Below are 20,847 nucleotides of genomic sequence, written 5' to 3'. Positions count from 1 at the left end.
TTGTCCTTTCTTTAGTGGAGTAAGAAGAAAGAAAGAAAAGAAAGAAAACAACTCATTTTGTTAAAATGGACTTTTCCATGTTATTTATCTTTTTCTTTCTAAATTTATACACATTGCAACAGCCTCTGGGCACGAGGACAGGGAATGAAATACAGTAACAGATTGGCTGAAATCAGATAAGCACCCGGCTCACCCTCTCGCCGGTGCTTCGCCACATTAGGCAGGAGCCTTGGAGAACAGATGAGCCTGCGCGGCCCGGGTCTTTTTTTAGGCTTCGGTTTGGTGACTATACAGGGCAATGGTTACTCAGTCTTCAAAAAAAGCCCCTCACAGGCCGGGGCTCAGTGTGTCCAGATGTTCCTGTCGCACACGGTATGCCCCTGGGGACGCTGCCCAGATTCTTTGCCACCGTGGGTGCTTTGATTTCCCCGGCCCCTCTCCTCCTGGCCGGCTGAGTTCCCATCTGCCATGTCCACCGTGGAGCCTGTCCGTGGGGACAGTGCCACCCAGCTCTCCGTTGAGTTCTTTTAAGGTGAACGTTTTTCCTCTAGATAAACCGCTAAAGCATCTCTCTGGGTCTGAGCGTGATTGCGGTTTGTGTGTCTGCTTTCGTCCCATCATGTGGCCACGTGGCCTTGCCTCAGCTTGAAATGCGCCAGCGTCAGAATCAGGTGTGAGGAACTGGAGGTGGCTGGCTGGCCCCTGCCCACGGACTTCTCGACATGCCATGAATGACTCTAGGGGGACGGCTGTCACCTTAGCAGCGTTCCTCTGCAAGCCTGGCATGTGCCTCCTCCCAGCACGGAATACTGGGACCTTGTTTGCACTCCGATGACTTTCATCTTGGTATCACATGTGGCTTCCATCTTGTGGTGATGACCTGACGCCCGAGTCACTGGGCGGTCTGGTTGCCGGAGCTTTTGCAATTCAGAATTTCACTGCCCTGGTCACGTTTAAAGTGATGGGGACAGCGTCAGAGGTTGCCTCGTAGGTGAGGGAGCACAAGGGTAGGAGAAAGGGAAATTTACCACCGTTACATTCCTTGGAGGCCTTTGGATTTTATCCCATGGCTGTGTTTTATCTATTAAAAATATAAATCAGGGGCGCCTGGGTGGCTTAGTGGGTTCTGTGTCCCACCTTTGATTTTGGCTCAGGTCATGAGCTCACAGTTCGTGAGATGGAGCCCCGTGCCAGTCTCGTGCTGAGTGTGGAGCCTGCTTGGGATTCTCTCTCTCCCTCTCTCTCTCTCTTTCTCTCTCTCTCTCCCTCCCCCCGCCCCCGCCGCTTACATGTGTTTGTGCACTCTCTCTCAAATAAATGAAAATAAAAACTTAAAAAATATATAGAGAAGTCAAATGATAAGATATATAAAATGGAGGACATTCATTTCTTTAACACAGGTATATGCATTCCCCTGTTCTGAGCCAGGGACTGTGATAAAGGCCGGGACACAGCCTTGCACGAGGCATGGTCCCTGCCCGTGAGTGGCTCCCAGTCTTGGGGAGGCAGCCAAGCAGCAGGCAGTTGCCATCTGGTGTGGCTGATGCTGGGGAGGGCTCCCCGCAGGGTCCGCTTCCAGTAGCAAAGCATTTGAATACGTGGCTTCAACCTTTCTTGCTGTTTCTACTTGATTTTGCAGTTGGAGCTTCCCGCGCCAAATATTTGATGACCATGTTGTCTCATATCTTTTAGCTAGAACAGGAGGTGTCGTAGGAGAAAGGTGAAAGCTCCCGGTATCTGGAGACGGTGGCACCTCGGTGCTCAGTTACGGAAGGTCCACGCTTGGCTGAGCAGGGACCCTCTCTCCTCCGGCCCCAGGCCACATCTTCCGTGGAGTGTCCTGCTTCCTTCATTTGCTGGGACTTTCTTTCTTTTTTCTTTTTTTTTCTTCTCATTTGCCCTTCCATTTTATTGGGGCTTTAGGTTAAAAGCTAATTGGACTGTCTTTTAATTGAGATAAATTCACGTAACATAAACTTAAACCATTGTAAACGTGCACGATTCAGTGGCGTTCCGTGCATTCCCCGTGCTGTGCAGGCATCACCTCTATCAAATCCCAAAACATTTTCAGCACCCTAAAAGGAAACCTCATCCCCAGGAAGCAACTGTCCCCCCTCCCCCCTCCCCCCAGTCCCCGCCAACTACTAATCTGCTTCCTGACTCTATGGATTTACCTGTTTTGGGTATTTCCTATTAATAAAATCATCTAGTAAGTGACCTTTTGAGTCTGGCTTCTCTCACTCAACATAATGTTTTCACGGTCACCCACACCGTAGCCTGTCAGTATGTCGTTCCTTTTTATGGTCGAATAACAGCCCATCATGTAGATTATACCACAACCTGTTCATCCGTTCATCTGTTGATGGGCATTTGACTGTGGTGAGCCGTGCTGCTGTGGGGGCAGCTGGATTTTCAACTTCCTGTACTACTTCTTTGGGCCCCATGAGAGTTAGGGATTGTTGTTATTCATCGAGGTAGAATAGTATGTCTGTCTTCACCTCCTGCATTGTCCCCGAGGTGGTCTAAGTCACAGGTGTGGCATGCCACCCTTCCGATCAGAAACACGTGATGGCTTGTCCCATCCCTCCCTCTTTTTCCTTTCTTTTTCTTTTGTTTTGTTTCCCTTTTCCTCCCATGATGAAATTGACTTCATCGGCGATCATTTTTGCAGTATGCAGCACCTTGCAGACTCCTTGAAAATCAAACTGTACAGACAAATATGGAAAAGGAAATAAAAGGCACTTAAAGCCCCACCCTCCTGAGACAGCTGACTACCCATTGACATCATAGAGACCATCTTTTCATGTATCTCTTTGTGAATAAATGCATGTACATTTACGTAAGTTTCAAGGAATGGGATAGTATCGTATGTGTTTACTATAGATATTCCCACTCATTTTTCTCCCCTCCATTGGCTCCCCACCCCATCTTTGTTTTCTCAACCCCCAAACCCAGGGCAGCAACCAAGTGTGGCCCAGGTCCAGGCCCTCGTGTCAGAGAGCTTGGGTTTGGGTCCTGGGTCTGCCAGTTACCAATTGTGTGATCCTGGCAAGTCATTGACCTCATATGCCTCGGTTTTTCCTTCTGCAAAAGGAAATGGGGCTAATAATCACACCTCTCTCAGCCTCTATTGTGAGGCTTATTTGCCAAACCACATAAGGTACTCAGAACAGAGCCCAGCACTGGAGCTTATTGCGTGGCCGCTGTGTGCTTCTGTGCTGTCCCCACCACCGTATGCTCAGGGGTTTCCAGGCACAGGGGAAGCAACAAAGTGCACAGAGAAAGGCCTTTGGCTTCCAGAAACTTCCAGAAACTAATTAGGGAAATTAAATAGAAATACACAAAAGGACACTGATTAGAGAAGACTGGTTAGCCCAAGGCATGCTAACCACAGGTGGACAGACCAGGTAGGCTGCCGCAGTGTTTGTAGGTGGGGGGCCAGTGTGAGAGGAGGAACGCTGGTTCCTGAATTGGCTCTTCAAGGACTGCTAGGAATTAAAGTCTCAGAGCAGAGAGACACCTTCATCCTCAGGACTGTGGGGGTGTGAGGGCGTGAGGCCTGAGGACGTGGGAGACAAGGGCTCGCTCTCACGGAGGAGCGGGAGGAGAGGACAGCAGACGGGCACGGGGCTGGGTTGGGAACCCCCGACATCTTGGGACAGACTGCTTGTGCCCTTCGCTGATGGGATCCGGCCGTGCCCCGCCGCGGCTGGTCTGTGAGCAGGTCCTGCTTGCCGTAGCAACACTGCACAGACCTTCCTTTATGCCGGCTGGGACCTTGCGTGAGCAGAAGCCAACAACCGACCTTCTGCCGCTGACCTGGGCCCCTCGGCACCCCTGCACCGAGGGGGTCCCTCTGCCGCAGCACCTGGTGCGCCTTCCCCTTCCCTCCCCGCATCACTGGCACCTTTGGGTGTTGTGCAGCACTGTGCGGACCCAGCCTTTTAGGAACGGTGCCTTCGCGGGGCGCAGAGCCACCTTGACCAGAAAACCGTGTTTGTCTCTGTCTCTCTCTTCAGTTGTGTTCCTTCAAGATGGAAGGCTCCCCTCCCGTCTCGAGATCGGCCGCCTCTGTGTGTGTGCCCACGGAATGCCTTGCTCTCTTTCAGGGCAGCGCACAGCCAGATCACCGGGCAGGAGCCTTGTGTAAAGGCAGTACAAACCAGAGGTTTCCCACATCCTCGTTGTGACAGGCTTAAATATAAGCATGGTGTTTACCGTATCTCCGGCGCCATGAGTTTTCGTGTTTTTAGAAGACTAATTGTGAGCCCCGCTGAAAGGTTTGTGTAGGAAGGAACACTTCTTTCTTCCCCTTCAATTTAAACAGGAGCACTAGTTGGCATGACAACCCGTGCTATTAAAAGTAAAGCAACAAGCCCCGCTTCCTCTGTTTTTTTCAGAATGAACCCAAACTGCGAAGTAGGTTTGTTTCTTGAATTTGACTATTAATGGCTCCCTCTTGACAGAACGTTAGGGGGTCCTCTTGGGAAGGGTGTACGTGTCCCCTCTACATAGAGACGGCAGCTTTAAAGACAGAAGTGGTATTTTTGTCTTTCCTTTTGAACTCCCAATTCGTTTCTGGTAAATCTCAACAACATTATAGTTCTGTGGGTAGAACTGTCTGGCTAGTGCTTGTACCAAAGGGACATTTACACATTCCTAACCCAAACACTCATTTAATCAGGGAGCATGTGAAAGACACTTGAATGTCTAAGTCTGCGGAACAGGCCTACCATTTGTCAGTTTATATTAGAGTTTGGTGTTTCGTGCGGCCCCACTTGGGCTACAGAAGCCCAGCCTTGACCTAGGTGCCCAGCTCGCTAGGAGGCATCAGTGTGGCCTGACCACTAGAGGCGTGGCCTTCTGAGAAATCAAGGCAGAATGTTTAGTGCATGGTAGGTGTTCAGTAGAAACTTGCTGAATAAACTCAAAGCCAATGGACATTCTCGTCCTGCTCCCTTTTCTTTGATTTTCAAGATAAACTTTCCCTGGATATGCAGTGAGTATATCTTCCCAGGTGAGTCCAAAGAGTAAAGGTCATTTAGCTGGGAAATAGGTAACAGAGGAAGAGCTGGGTCCAGCATGGGCCAGAGCACCTACAGATCCCCACTCTGGTCCAGCTCTGGGGGTCACCCAGCAGGGATCGGCTATGTCACGTTTGTGTGACAGGCCTGCCCCAAAGAATCTCACCTCCTGACGTGGCCCCTGGCACCTCCATGTCCACCATTATGGAAACGTTTTCGAATTAAGTATCATTGCTCTGTTTTTATGGCCCTCAATAAATTTTAATGTGCCATTTTAACCTTTTTAAGGTATACAATTCAGTGAGTTAATTGCATTCACGATATTGTACAGCCTTCATGACTATTTCCAAATCGTCCATCACTCCAAACAGAAAGTCTTTACCCATTGAACAATAACTCCCTATTTCCTCCTCCCCACCCCCCATAACCTGCTAACCTCCGATCTACTTTCTGTCTCTATGAGTTTGCATCATGTAAAGGGAACCATGCGGTCCTTGTTTTTTATGTCTGGCTTATTTTACCTCGCCTAATGTTTTCAAGATTCCACTCTGTTGTGTAACACGTCTGATCGCATGTATCAGACTTCATTCCTTTTTTTGTCCTGGAGAATATTCCTTTGTATGTATACGCCACATTTTATTTATCCATTCATCTATCGGTGGACGTGTTCAGTGTTTCCACCTTTTGACTGCGGTGAATAATGCTGCAGGGAACATTGGCAAACACATATTGGAGTTCCTGGTTTCAGTTCTGTAAAGTCATACATACAAGAGTGGAATTGCTGGCTCATACGGTAATTGTTTAACTTTTTGAAGAACTACCAAACTATTTGCCACAGCAGCTGCACCGTTTGACATTCCCAGCGGCAAAGCACAAGGGTTCCAAGTTCTCCACATTCTCACCAACACTTGTTATTTTTGCTTTGTTTTGTTTTCTCGTAGCCATCTTAGTAGTTGTGAAATGGTATTTCATTGTGGGTTTGATTTGCATTTCCCAAATGACTAATGATGTTGAATATCTCTTCATGTGTTTTTGGGCCACTTGTGTGTCTTGTCTGGAGAAATATCTATTCAAGACCTTTGTCCATTTAAAAAAACTTTTTTTAATGTTTTTATTTATTTTTGAGACAGAGAGAAAGAGACACAGTGTGAGCGGGGGAGGGGCAGGGAGAGAGGGAGACAGAATCCGAAGCAGGCTCCAGGCTCTGAGCTGTCAGCACAGGGCTTGAACTCACGAGCCATGAGATCATGACCTGAGCCGAAGTCAGACACCTAACCGACTGAGCCACCCAGGTGCCCCTGACCTTTGCCCATTTTAAACTTGGGTTTTTGTCTTTTTGTTGTAGAGTTGTGGGAATTCTTTCTTTATTGTGCATAATAAACCCTTAACAGATAATGATTTACAAATATTTTCTCCCATTCTGTAGGCTGTCTCTCCATTTTCTTCATAATGTCCTTTGATGCACAAAAGCTTTTCATGCTGATGACGTCTACTGTGTCCATTTTTTTCTTTTGCTGTTCATGCTTTGGGTGTCATAGCTAAGAATCCATTGCCAAATCCAAGGTCATGATTTACTCCTATGTTTCCTGTAAGGATTTTATGGTCTTTGCTCTTACTTTTAGAATGTTGATCCACTTTGAGTTAACTTTCGTATACAGGTAGGGATCCAACTTCATTCTTTGCATGTGGAAACCCAGTTGTCCTAAAAACATTTGTTGAGAGACTGTTCTTTCCCCCATTGAATGGACTGGGCACCTTGGTGGAAAACCAGCTGGCCATAGATGTGTGGGTTTCTTTCTGGGATCTCAGTTCTGTTCCATTGGTCTATATGTTTATTCTTATGTCCGTACCACACTGGTTTGATTACTGTAGCTTTGCAAGCTTGGAAATCAAGAAGTTTGAGTCCTCCAGCTTTGCTCTTTTTCAAGATTGTTTTGCCTATTCAGGGCCCCGTGCAAGTCCACATGAATTTGAAGATTGGCTTTTCCATTTCTGCAAAAAAAAACTTGTTAGAGTTTTCATAGAGATTGTGTTGACTCTGTAGGTCATTTGGAAAGTGTTGCCCTCCTGACAATATCTCATGTTTTGATATCAGATCTTAGTTTGAATCTCAATTCTGCTACTTTATATGCTGATTATGAATGTAGGCAGACTCCTTTACCTCTCTACACCAGTCCCCTTACGTGGAAAATACAGGTAATGATAGGACCTACCTCTGAGGGTTATTGTAAGGATTGATAGGATAGTATATGCAAAGTGCGTGTTGCTGTTCCTATTGGTGGTGGTGATCATGTGCTTTCTCAAGTAAAATCCCCTCTGTAATTACCCTGGCAGATAATGCTTGAGCTTTGGTAGGGTCTTTCATTGTACAGTGGGAAAACTCAGCCTTGGAGTCCAAGCATATCTGAGTTCAAATCCTGGCACTACACTTTCCTAGCTTGTGATTTTGGGAAGAGTTAGCCATTCTGGACTCCCACCTCAAAGACCGTCATAAAACTTGGTGAGACAATAGGTATAAAATAGCACGGCTCTTGGTATGTGATAGGTACCATTCCATTTCTCTCTGGTTAGTAGAAAGGATGGATCTGAAGTTTGTCTCCTAGAACTTCCATCTATTCTGTCTCTTTGGAACAATAGAGCAAGTTCGGTTCTGCCTCAGTGACAGGCAGCTGTTATGCTGTCTTCTTTCCTCCAGCCTAAAATGCCTGTGCCTTTAGTTTGGGGGTTGGCAAACGTTTCTGTAAAGAGCCAGACACTAAATATTTTAGGCTTTGAGGACCAAGAGACAAAATCAAGGATATTATGTAGGTATGACGAGAAAGGAAACAAATTTTCACAGAATTTTTATTGATTACATTCCAACTGTAACAATGAATACAACTTTCTGTGATACAGGTCCACTAATGAGAAGAACGGGATTATTTTGGAGGATGACATTTCACTTAATTTGGGTTCAAAGTTGGTATTTCTGCTCATCAAATTGATGGCAAATGTTCGTCTATAAAGGACTCCTAGCTTTTGGACTCTATGCCAACAGGCAGCAGGTGTGGTTTGGCTCACAGGCCATACTACGGTAGCCCTTCCTAACGTGACGCCAGCTCCAGGTTCTTGGCACTTTACTGTACTCTTCCCAAGTGCTTCCTTGTTTGGGTGGCCTCCTAAAAGCATATCTGGAAGAGTGGGTCGCCACTTGAGCCAGGTTTATTCCTTCCTTCAAGCATTCGCTGAGCATCTGTTTCGTGTGTGACACTCCCCTCGTCTGCTGTTACCTTGACTCCTCACTTCCCTCCCCCAGCCCTTGCATGGGTGAAGCAGCAGCCGTGGTCGAAGGGCAAACACCCAGCACCCCCATCCAGGGCAGGTGGACTGAAAACAGGTGAAGACCCAAGGTTAGAAGCAGTTAAGGAGGAGGTAGATGAACAGGATGCCCGTTTCTTGAATTTAGTGATTCATTTTGCAAGAATAACAGCTACATGAGCGCAGCGGCAGATGGAATCGTTTTTGATTAGGACCCTGGAGACCCTTTACTCGCAAGGCAAACTTGATCAAGTCCCTTCATAGAGTTGAGCAGAGAGCGTGCCAGAGGATGGTGTCCAGCGTTCAAAGTCTACAATAAAGTCGGTAACCTTTGGAAACCAGCCTGCTCTCTCTTCCTCCCACCATGGCCAGAAGCCGTGGTACCCTTTGGTTTAAGCACTTGTCTGAACAATAAAGGTTTGAGACTCCTCAGCTTGGAGCGGTATTGGTGTTTGAAAGCAAAAAGATAAATGGGATGGGGGCACAGATGTGGGGTTCACTCTGTTTCATTTCTCATTTCTGAGGGGAAAACTTGAGTGAGACTTGATGGACCTCATCTATTTCCTCACAACCTGGGTGGGGGAACTTTTACTGGTGGCTGAGAGTCCCAGAAGCATGACTTTTAGAAGCTTCTCCTGGACTCAGACTCTCGTAGAGTAGATCTCTCAAGTAGATCTGTAATTTGTACTCTTATTTTTAGTTAATATAGAAATAGGGGCTCGGAACTGAGTGTCAAAGCTCTAATTTCAGATCTGCCCCTATGTGACCCTGGGCAGGCCCTGTTTTCTCTCTGGGTCTTAGTTGCCACATCTGTAGAGTAAGAATAGGGCTGGGCAGTCTCCAGGGTCCCAACATGATCTCTGATGATGTCGTTCTGTGGGTCTAAGATATGGGTCCAAAATGTGTAAATTGCTTAGATAGTTTCTCATTGTTAAAAGTAAAGAGGTGAAATATTATCCATACGCCACGTTAAAGTTAAAACAAAAAACTACAATTTTACACAGCTGCAAAGGATTACATTTATCAACGAACTCATTAAGTATATATGATGTAGAAAAGAAAATTCTCCTAAACCACTGGAGGATCCGTGTTACAAGAACTTTTAGTCAGGATATGGCCAACCTGTTCACGACGGTGAATAATGAAGACAGCTCGGTGTGTTATGTGTTCTATTTTAATGCTGATGGATTTGAGACATAAGCTCCAGGGTAAAGCTGAGGGGTATCTGATTATTTTATTCCTGTCCCCTCCCCCATGGGTTTTGGCTGCTGGATCTCACTCTTGAATTCCAAAAATAGGCTTTGGCTTTTCCTTGCTCGTGGCATTGTCCTGCGGTCACTGCCACGCACCCAGTTCGTGTAGTTGGGCTTTGGGTACTAGAAAGGTAATCGCTACATCCCTTGCCTGGGCCAGAAGAGCTTCTCATTCCTGGAGCCCCCTCAGGGCTGGCTGGTTTATGTAGAGCCAAAATAGACTGGAAAGGGCGAGCCCTTGCTCCCAAAGGGAAGCGACATTTTCGCAAGTGGCATTTTGACTACCGCTCAAATGATTAGGATGCCGTTTAGAGTCTAATTATTGCTCTACAAAATATTCGCGGTATTAAATGAACATGACCTGGGGTGTAGCGAGCTGGCAGAGGTGTGATTACAGCGAATGGACCTGCCTTTCCTGGTAGACGTAATGCTACTCCCAAATCCCCCTTCTTTTCTTGCAAGGGAGGCGATCTGGAGATGTCACCTGCCGCCTGGGGTGTGTGGCCCAGGCATCATCTGCCCCACGTCCCTCTGCCCCGGCCACACTGCCACCTCTCGACCCAACACCACACGTGGGAAAGGGCTGGCATCTGGCTGGCATCTCTCCCCTTCCCCTCTTCCTTCGCCGTCTACCGGCACCCCCGCGCCATCTACAGGGCCCTCGGCCTCCCCTTCGTGCCCCCTTCAGATCAGACCTGAGCCCCTCAGCATCTGCTACTTTTCCTCATTTCATCAAAGCACCATCAACAGCAACGCGTTTATAGCGTTGGCTCTGTGGCGGCCACTCTTCCAAGTATTTCTCCACTTAACCCCATGACAACCGCGGCTGGTGAGTAGGGAGTTTGGATGAAGCCTGGGCAGCTGGCCCCAGGGCTGGCCTTCAGCACGTGACTGCTCTCTCTCTCTCTTGGCCTCATGGGCTCCTCTCCCCTTCCGGCCCCCGGCCCCCGCCGGGCCTGGGGATTGAAGCGGCCTCTCACGTGCCCCTGGCACACAAACACCCACGTCTTAGACTGGAACCGTTATTGAAATATGAATGTTCTTATTTTGTCTGACTTTATTTTACAGCACGTATGGATTGCCATCTCCCTCGGTCCATTAAAACTGGGAAATGTTTACTTCGCCCTATACAGATATGATTAGGGGGTGTTCAAAAAGGGTAGTCAGGTAGAACCGGGGTGAGCAAACACCTCATCTAAGGAGCGGAAGCCGTGGATAGCAAATGCCTCCAGAGATGACTCAAGTGCCTTTTTATTCAGCTGCGTTCTTTGGGAGAGGGCTTCCGTTCGTTGCCGACGTATGTTGACTTGAGCTGCTTCGGGGCTATATAATCCCCGTGTTTAGGGGACCACGGGGAGGACATGCTATATACCCAAGAGGTATGCTTGGCCTCAAGCTTTCACAAGCATCTGGAGCTGTCTAGGCACTTTCTCAGAGACAGCGTGCCGTCACCGTATATAAGATGCCAAGAGCCTTGGGAGGACAAGAGCCCTCAGCTGTGATGCCGGAGCTCAAACCCCTCAGAATTGGGGGCGAAGGGCTACTTTGTCGTTGTTGGCTTGTATTTCCTAATTCTGTGACACACCTGGACTAACTTTAGGAAACCGGTTTCATTATGGGAGGGAGGTCCAAAGCGGGAGGGGCCCATGAAGGATGCCACAGTGGAGGGGACATGCCTGAAGGACACGAACTGAGCACCTTTGCTTGACTGTGGTGCTGGTGGATATCACGGGGTCTGGGAGGTTTCTTGAAAATTCCGCAAGCCGGAAAGGCCTCCGTGCTTTGAAGCCTCGGGGATCCCAAAGAGGCCACGGGAGCGAGGGCCCCATTAGCAGTAAAAAATATTGCTGAATCTCCGGAACAGTTCAGGTGAGCATGTGGCATTTTGGGGGGCCTTTTATTTTAGCTATCCTTTGCTTTATGCGGCAAGAGTGGGACTGATAAGTGTGGCTGGCCTGTCTGTAATTAAAGTCGCAGAGGCAGGGGAGTGTTGTGGTTAAGGGCTCTGACTCTGGAACCAGACCTTCCGGGTTCAGGTCCTGCCTCTTCCACCAGCTCACTGCGACCTGGCACGTCTGTGCTCCAGGGAGGACCGTCATAGTGCCGGCTTGTCCTTGGAGGGTTGTGAGGACGAGCCATGAGGCAGTTCTTGCAAAGCAATGGGACTAGCTCCCGGCTACAGAGTCAGTATCCTATAGTAAGGCTCGTCGTTGTAGTCTATTCAGGCTGCTGTAACAAAATTCCACAGGCTGGGTGGCTTATAAACAGTAAGCAGTTATTTTTTACAGTTCTGGAGGCTGGAAGTCCAAGGTCGTAGCTCTAACAGATTTGATGTCTGGCGAGGGCCGACACTTCTGGGTTGCAGACTGCGGGCTTCTTGCTGTGTCCTCACACGGTGGAGGGGGCAAGGGATCTCTTCTCCCTTATGAGAGTATTATTCCCATTCCTGAGGGTTCCACCTTCATGACCTAATCACCTCCCAGAGGCCTCACCTCCTGACACCATCATATTGGGGGTTAGGTTTCAACGCATGAATTTGGGACACAAACATTCAGTCCGTACCACTTGTTAGGAAAATAGATAATTAACATATATTCTAGTCTGATTCTATAAAGTGTGCTATTTTCAAGGATCTCAGACTGAATCCTTTTCTAAGATGAGAAAGCGTTTTGTAAAGTAATTATTTCTGATATATTATAAATTTGAACTTTAATATTCAGATTTTCATTAAGTTTAGATAAAGTGATGGGAATTATACAGTTTTGCTTCTTAATATAAGAATGTTAAATTTTTAGGGGCGCCTGGGTGGCTCAGTCAGTTAAGCCTCAGACTTCAGCTCAGGTCATGATCTCATGGTTTGTGAGTTCGAGCCCTGCATCGGGCTCTGTGCTGACAGCTCGGAGCTTGGAGCCTGCTTCAGATTCTGTGTCTCCCTCTCTGTCCCTCCTCACTCGTGCTCTCTCTCTCTCTCCCAAAAATAAATAAACATTAAAAAAAATTTTTTTTAAAAAAATGTTACATTTTTATCAAGAACCAATAGCTCACTTTTATTTAGCACTTACTAGCCAGTATCTGAGCTACTGTTCTTATTGCTTACGTGTATTAACTAATTTAATCTTCCCGATAACTCTCTACATTAATTACTACTATATTTCCCATTTTACCACGAGGAGTCTGGATAGAGAGAGGTTAATTGGCTTGCCCGAATCCACACGCTCCATCTGTGGAGGTGCCTGGCTTTACTTCCAGCTACTGTTCAGGTTGTGAATTCCCTATTCTGGAAGGTCCCCGGCAGAACTAGTACAACTACTTGTTGGGGGCTAGGAGGCAGGGCTTTGCTTGTAAGAGCCTGAAGCCTTTGATTGGTTGTACCTTTAGGGCTTTGATTGTAGGTAGCAGAAGCTGACTAGTTCACTCCAACAGAAAAGGCAGTCGTCCCTGTGTGCTGCTCACAGGATCCACAGAAGGCTGAAGAATGGGTCTGAGCAGAAGTTAAGAAGGCAAGGTCCCTGGCTCAGTTTGGGAGGACACCGTTCCTTCCTTCCAGGGCCTCCACCAACCCTTCTTCTACTGTGGCCCCCAGGCCCTCCCCTCCCTGCTCCAGATGCAAAGCTCCGGCAGGAGCATCTGATTGGCTGAGTTTGGGCCACGTGACCCACTCCTATCGCTTCTGTCCTTCATTCATCCTTAGGCCTTAACTACAGGGAGACAGAGAGGCTGCTTTCCTCCAATGTCGGGTATCCCCAACTCTTGAAACAAAAAAAATCAGAAGTGTTTTGAGGTGATGGGAAGCCAAAACGACAGAGATCTCTCCTTTGGAGACTTCAACTGGACGTTTCTCAGGTTCCCTCGTAGCCCCAAGATTCTCCAGGTCTACTTTTTAGGAGGGCTGGTATTTTCCTGGTGCCAGGGCTGGTTGCACATGGAATGGAGCTCTGTACCAATCAGGCCTCCAGTAAGTGTTTTTCACTGAGTATAATGAGTATGTTAACCTTTGGCACAAAAGAAAATAAAGATGCACACTTATTTATAGCATCTCGCTTTTTGATTCAGAACAGGCTGTTTCAGCTGCTGACTCCTTTTGTTTATTGGGAAAACAGTTGATATTTATCATTCCTCTTAGCAAAGGAGGAAGAAAAGCGTTCAAACATTTAAATGTTTCTGTGTACATATTTAAGTACTTAGTGGTCATATTGCAGTGAACTGGTTCCGTAGAGCTGTTAGGACAAACCTCATTTTTGATTGTCATCTGCGACCTTCTCCACGTGCCAGCTCCTTTGCCTAATTCCTGCAGTGTGATCATGTTTTCCGTTTCCTCCTCCTCCGCCGTCCCTCATCCCCCAACTCAGTTTCCAAGCACGGTTGGCTTTTCACTGCTTGGTGTTCTCTCCTTCAGAGCCGTCCTCCCCCACCTCTTCCCAGCTCCTACCACCCCACACCTGGATGAGGTCTCCCTTCACGCATCTTGCCTACTTGATGTTTTCAGCAGGCTGCTTTAGTTTTTGTTCCCACAGTGCTTCTTAAAGGCACAGTGAGGGCTTTTTAAGGGCCCTTCTTAAGGGTTTCCTGTTCTTATCAGTATAGCAGAGCCGCTAAGGGAGCTCTGGGGTCAGGTTCGGATCCCAGCTCTGCCATTTAGTGTCTGTGTTAGTGAGAGGTGCAGCCAGATGTAATCAACAAAACCAGCTCACAGTGACTTAGCCAAATATGAGTCAATTTCTCCCCCCACAACAACAGCAACACGTCTGGAAAGAGGCTGCAGTCACAGCCACAGCATGTCACAGCCTCAGGGGCCCAGTGCTTTCTCTTTCTGCTCAGCCATTCTAGAGAGTGGCTCTTGTCCTCATGCTTCGGCGTTCCTGGCTGCGTCCCAGGTGGGAGGGAGGGCCAGGGCTGAGGGCAGAGCGTGCAGTAGCCCAGAAAGCCCTCCTCTTAGAGAGCCATGCCGGAGGCCTCACCCAGCGGCCTCTGCCGACATCACATGATCCAGAATGAAGTCACATGTCCAACCCCCCAGATTTTGGCTAAGCAGTTTGCCAGTGTGATCGAAATGAGGAACCAAATATTCATCTTACTTGGGATCTGCAGATCCCCATCCTATCCCATCACCAGGTGTGCAGTAGGTGCTTCTTAACTGCTTATCGCTTTACCTTTTAATATATTTTTATTGGGTAGGTTTTCACAGTGAACCAGCTAGCATAATATTTGCTGTGACCTTCTCTGGAAATACTACCTAAAATTCTGGAATTCTTTTCTCTCCTCTCCCACCTCCTCACTTAGCCTTTATTATTTCCTGCCATTCGTTCGTCACCCTCTCTGTGGCTCCTTTGTTCCTCCCTCAGCCCCTAGCCCCCTACCCATCCCTGAATGTCTGCCTGTTAGTCCTGAGACTTCCGTAGTTGCTCGCCTCTGCCCCAGGCTGGCCACAGAGCCTCACTAGAGAGAATTGGCAGCAGGTGCTGCAGGTGCCATTGCACACACACCAGCCTCTAAGGTGACACTGGTGTCTGTCTGTCTCAGGGTGAAGTTGATGTTTAAAGCTTTTCTTTTTTAAGAAACTCCCGGCCCTCTGCTGTTTCCCTGCTCCTACACCCACCTCGGCCCATCTTTACAGAGGAAACGGTGGCTGGGAAGGACAGCTGCTGGTAAGGGTCTCTCCTCTTTCTCTTAAAGAGCCTGTGTCCTTAAGAGAATGCCTTCCACCAGGGGCCCGTCTATTCCAGGGACCTGGCTCTCTCTGGTCCTGGGGGACCTAATTTATCTCCTCGGTTTCTTCTCTGACTTTCTTCCGCTTGTTCGTCTCAGGTTGTCTCCATGGAAAGATAGGTGCATAGATAAGTCACTGTGCTCCCGGAGCTCGGCCACCTGCTGCCGGGTCCGGGGCCCCTGGGCCTCCCGCACTCTGACCGTCTCCTCGTCCCCGTCCTGAGACCTGTCTGTGTCTCTTCTCCTGGCCCCGAAGTAGAGATGCTTCCCACGGTCCTGCCCGAACTGCCCTCTCTCCAAGCACTCCTTTGATGTTCTTCAAAACCTCTTCTGATGGCTTCGACTGTTTTCTCAAATGTACTTTTCCCCCAGTTATTTTTACTGTGGTAAAATACATGTCTTACCTTCTTAACCATTTTAAAGTCGTGCAGTGCAGTGGCATTAAATACATTCACAATGTTGTACAGCCATCAGCACCATGTATCTCCGGAAATCTCTTCATCTTGTAAAACTGGAACTGTCCCCATGAAATGCTACCTCCCCCGTCCCCCTCCCTGAGCCCCTGGCACCCACCATCCTGCTCTCTGTCTTTGTGATCTTGACTCTTCTGAGTACCTCATACAAGTGGAATCATATGGTATTTATGTTTTTGTGACTGGCTTATTTCACATGCAACAGAATTTCCTTCCTTTTTAATCTGAGGCTGGATAATATTCCATTGTATGCTTATATCTCACACATTTTGTTTATCTGTTCATCCATTGATGGACACTTGGGTCCCTTCCATGCTTTAGCTATTGTGAATAATGCGGCTATGAACATCGGTGTGCAGATACCTGTTTGGGTCCCTGCTTTTAATTCTTTGGGGTCTGTCTTTATGCCAGTACCATACTGTTTTGATAGCTGTAGCTTTGTAATAAGCTTTGGAATGAGGAAGTGTGAGTCCTCCAACTCAGTTCTTTTTTATGATTGTTTTGGCTATTCTGAGTCCCTAGAGATCCCATGAATTTTAGGATAGGATTTTTTTATTTCTGCCAAAAAAAAGAAATGCCATTGGGATTTTTACAGGGATTGTGTCAAATCCTCAGATCACTTTGAATAGTTCTGACATCTTAATAATATTAAATTTTCTAATCCATAAACATGGGATGTGTTTCCATTTATTTATGTCTTTAATTTCTTTCAGCTCAAATGTATGTCTTTTTTTAGATTTTTCTCTTGAGGCCCCAGATTGTCTCTAATTATCATCAGTAACCACGTGACACCTCAGACTCACCATGTTCCTTACCAAGCTCATTAATAAAACACATTTCTTCCCCAAATTCTCTCTTTATTCTAAAAATTTTCTTTCTCTCTCTCATAAACACACACACACACACACACACACACACGCACGCACGCATATGATATGTGTGTGTTTACACAAGGGTCTTCTCTGTCATGGGTTTGCTCCCAAGTATACAAGCCAGAGACTTTGGAGGCCTCCTTCAGCCTCTACACCTCACCAGTCATCCCTCCCCCCTCCTTGGCTGCCCTGTCTTTGCTGAAGTCTCTAGACCATTCTATCCACCTTATTCCTGGTCTGTCTTCATGCTGGTCACACATCCCTCTCCCCACCCCCCAAATGATCCTTCTAAAGCTCTGATATGATCATATCACTCTGTGCATAGTGAAACCTATTGTAGATTACCCACCTAGGTGGGTCCTGAGGTGACAAAGTCAGGATTTCTGCCCTTGATGGTTTTTCACAGTGGAATGTGGCTGGGCTGGGGCAGGAAAGGTGAAGACAGTGATATTAACATACAGTTATGAACTTGAGGAGCACCACCAAGCATGGGGCGGAGGAGGGAGATGGAACATCTTTGAAAAGGAGCTGCCATGTCAGACTCTCAGTGACATGGGCCCAGCCTATGCCAGCCTCGCAGCCTCATTCCGCCCTTTCCTGCCTGTGTGCCCTGGGCTGCCTTTATTACTGGACCAGTTGCTATCATCGAGTCAAAGCATACCCTCTCACCTCCACATCTCTGCTTATACCCCCCTCTTCCAGATCAGAGCTGCATTTTTTTTCTTCCTCACTAATCAAGGCCCCGCTCAAGTAGCATTTTTCCAGGATGCCATTTCTCAATTCTGTGATTACTTGCCCATTGTTGGGGCACATATCAGTCTGGGCCTTGTGTTTGAGTTGTTTATGTACGTGCCTTTTTCTTTGCACTGGATGAAAAACTACTTAGTCAACTGTGGATGGTCCTGGCTTCTGGCACAGTGACTCATACCCTGTGGGAGCTCCTCAGGAGGGGTCTGATGGAGGATTAAGTCTGACGCATTCGAGGGAAGCAGATTTTGTAGGACTTACCTTAACATGTGTAGACACAAACTCACACATATCCCGTTGTGACACTGACAGTTCTCAGATGTCCGCATTTATTCTTCTTTCCAACCAGTGCTTGGAAAGAGCCATGAAGTTTGCCTTTGAGGAGTTCCAGCTGTGGTACCAGTTTGCTCTGTCCCTCATGGCCGCCGGAAAAGTGAGTTGCCCTTTGATGCGTAATCCTCTGTCTCAGTGCTTCATGTCTTGGAATTCCAGGGGGTGATATCACACCTTGTAGATGTCTACACCAACTATCTGAAACTCCCCTGTGGTCGTTTATAACTAAGTCATCACATGTAATGATTTGGGAGCCAAACACGGACATGCCACTGAGAAGAGAAATTCTGAAATATTTGCCCTTTTTTGGCCACTGTAACTTTGTCGTGTGAAGGCGGGACTTAAGCGAAGGCTGGTTCTCCCAGCGACCCTTTCACTCATTTGGAAGCATAAACATATTCCTGGAGGGGGAAATCATTCCGTTGTCTTTAGCAATGCATTATATCAGGCAGCGTAGGATCCTGGTTGAAAGCTTGGGCTGTGGAGCCTTGCTGCTGGGTCGAGGCCTGGAGCTGCCCTCACAGCTATCACTGAGGGCAGGTCACTTAGTATCTCCATTTCCTCCTCGGCAAAGTGGAGACCTAACGGCACCTCCCTCACAGAACCGTTATCGGGTAAATGAGGTAAAACCCTAAGCTGTGTATAATAGCACCCCCCCCCCCCCCCCCGCACAGGTACACACACAATAAAGGTAGTAGCCACCATTCTCGTTAATTCGGGCCATTTAGCGAAGCTGCCATCTAGTGCCTTGTTAAGTCTGAGATATGAGATTATTTGGGCCAAGTGGAGACAGAAATTGAGTATGGCGTACTTTAAATTGTACCGTTTATTTTTCATAATAAGCCTTCGCTGCCTTTATTTATTTTTTTCTTATTTTTGCAACGGCTACACAAGTAAGGAAGAAAATTAGGGCGATTCCAGGGAAGCATTTCTACTTGTCCTCACCACAGTTTACTCCCGTCACTCGAGAGCCCCAAGCTCTGGTTGTCACCATCCTCAGGCCCCTGCTCGTTTGGGTTCAAAGTTGAGAAGCCTCGTGAAGAGGCCACCCTTACCGAAACCCCTCAGGGAAGGCTTCTGTATTTGGTCCTGTCAAAAAAGTTTGAGTTTTACAGAAATAATTTCCTTTTGCCAAGTCTGCTCGTGCCGTGAAGGTGCTGAAAGAGTGTATCCGTCTGAAGCCCGACGACGCCACCATCCCACTCCTCGCCGCGAAGCTGTGCGTGGGCTCCCTTCACTGGGTGAGTAGGGCTGGGGCCCCGCGCGCTCAGGCAGTGACCTCTTTCGCTTCAAAACACTGAGAGAGAATAGTGGCAATTCATCAGCTACCCAAAAACAAGGCCGCCCAAAGCCCCAAAGCCCAGAACCCCTCCGGCCTCAACGCACCGCGCCAGGACTGAGGAGAATCACGTTCCCAGGATACTCCAGGGTTTTCTTTTTCACAGGAATGTGCTTCAGTTGATGAAAGAGGCAGAACTGATAAAAGAGAATTGGAACTTGTACTCACACCAACCTTGCTGTACGCAAAGAAGGGATGCGGGACTGGAAAGGTGTATGGCACTGAGTGATTCACTCTTAGCAGAGCGGAGGTTTTCTATAGAAGAGTCATTCTCTCCTGCAGCTCACGTGTAAACCAATGCTGTTCGCTCCCCCTCCTTCACGTAGGCTTTCCTCTCGCTCAGATTTGAATTTGGGAATAGTCCCATCTGTAACAGTGCTAGTACCTCAAAAAAAAATACCGTTTGAGTAGAAAGTAGAAAAGCCAGACTAACCGCTGAGGTGGGGGTATGGATCATTACCACAGACGATCCAGTTTTAATTTCTTTTCTTTAACTTCACGCCAAGATTAATTAGAAGAAGAATTTGCTCCAAAGACCGAGGTGCCTTGCTAAGGATTTTTGCCGTTACGGTCCTCGCTGCTTGTTTTGTGTTTTGTTTTGTTTTGTTTTGTTTTTTTCCATTTATTCTCACGCAGCAGGACGAAAGTAGGCCCTGGGAAGAACGTGTTCTACTTCCGCTAAATTGTACTTGGGGAAGTGTGGAAGGAAAAAGACATTTTGAAAGGGCAGGTTCTCACCTGAGGCTCACAGCTCTGAAGGCGTCGTGTGGTTCATGCACTTTCGGACAGTTCGGTGCCACAGGCGAGGGAACCACACAGGCAGGCTCCAGCGGTGGGCGGAGGAGCTGGACAGACCGTTCCGTTTTGAAAATGCCACTTTCCGGCGATGACTGTCGCGCCCCTTCGAGCCATGGCATTGTTCGTGACTGTCACGCAGATCTCTCCCTAAGGCCAAAAATAAACTGGACTCTCTTTTTTTGTGTGTAAAGATGAGCAGAACAAATCTTTTCTGTATATATATATTTTTTTACATTTTTATTATTAAAATTTCCAAACACCCCACAAGTCAAGAGTGTAATGAACTCCCGGGTATTATCACCCAGCCTCCGTGGCCCCAACATCTTACTATTTTGGCTTCTAATAAATTGTGCAAAAGGTCTTACTGTGGGTGCCGTTTCCGGGTGCTTGGAAAGAGCCATGAAATTTGTGGTCCTTTCACATTTTCTCATTGGAATCTGCTGACGTGAGGTCCATGTGCTCTGCATTGTAAAATAAATAGATGGGGGGTTCTGAAATTTTTAACAGCTGTGGGAAAGAGAATCCAAGCCCAAATGTGTTCTTTTTGTCATTAAAAAAAAAAAGGAAGGACGAGACACCAAATGTTTTAAGAACTTTATTATATATAACATATATATATTATATATAAGTTACATCTATAATTATTATAGATATTATTTGTTTACAATCCGATTTCTGAATCCCTAGCACAGCCCAATTACAGAACACATTAGTAAAAACTAAAGATGAAAAAGATAGAACCCCGCCAAGAATGAAAATGACCTTGGAAAAGAAGTGAAAAAAAAAAAAAGCATTAAGGCAAACTCGAAAGAAAGAAAGGCAAGGTGGGAGCCCTGAGGTCTGTCAGACAGGCTCAAATAAAGAGAACAGAATCACCAGAGTGGAATTGGAAGACCTGGGAGTTATTTTCACAGTGACTCATCAGAAATCTGGTGTTGCCAGCAGACGCTTATGGGAACTCATGTTAGAAATTCTGCAGGTTGTTGTCGTTTTCAACTTGTCTGG

The 20,847-nt window shown here is 47.2% G+C and overlaps 1 protein-coding gene across 11 annotated transcripts in view; it reads left to right on the top strand.

Moving 5' to 3' along the window:
- Positions 1 to 20,847, top strand: part of TTC7B (tetratricopeptide repeat domain 7B) — a 255,797-nt gene that overhangs the window by 127,978 nt on the left and 106,972 nt on the right. For 6 of the 11 annotated variants that reach the window (XM_043556833.1, XM_043556836.1, XM_043556834.1 and 3 more), the window contains 3 exons: positions 17,722 to 17,805; positions 18,842 to 18,946; positions 19,151 to 19,255. In XM_043556833.1, the coding sequence (XP_043412768.1) occupies positions 17,722 to 17,805; positions 18,842 to 18,946; positions 19,151 to 19,255 (294 nt within the window). The remainder of the gene's footprint in view (positions 1 to 17,721; positions 17,806 to 18,841; positions 18,947 to 19,150; positions 19,256 to 20,847) is intronic. The other 5 variants (XM_043556841.1, XM_043556835.1, XM_043556838.1 and 2 more) reach the window with 1 other exon arrangement.

Source organism: Prionailurus bengalensis, chromosome B3 (genome assembly GCF_016509475.1).
Source record: "Prionailurus bengalensis isolate Pbe53 chromosome B3, Fcat_Pben_1.1_paternal_pri, whole genome shotgun sequence".
Lineage (NCBI taxonomy): Eukaryota > Metazoa > Chordata > Mammalia > Carnivora > Felidae > Prionailurus > Prionailurus bengalensis.
The sequence above is the reverse complement of the archived record's forward strand: the minus strand, read 5'-3'. Positions and strand labels throughout refer to the sequence as shown.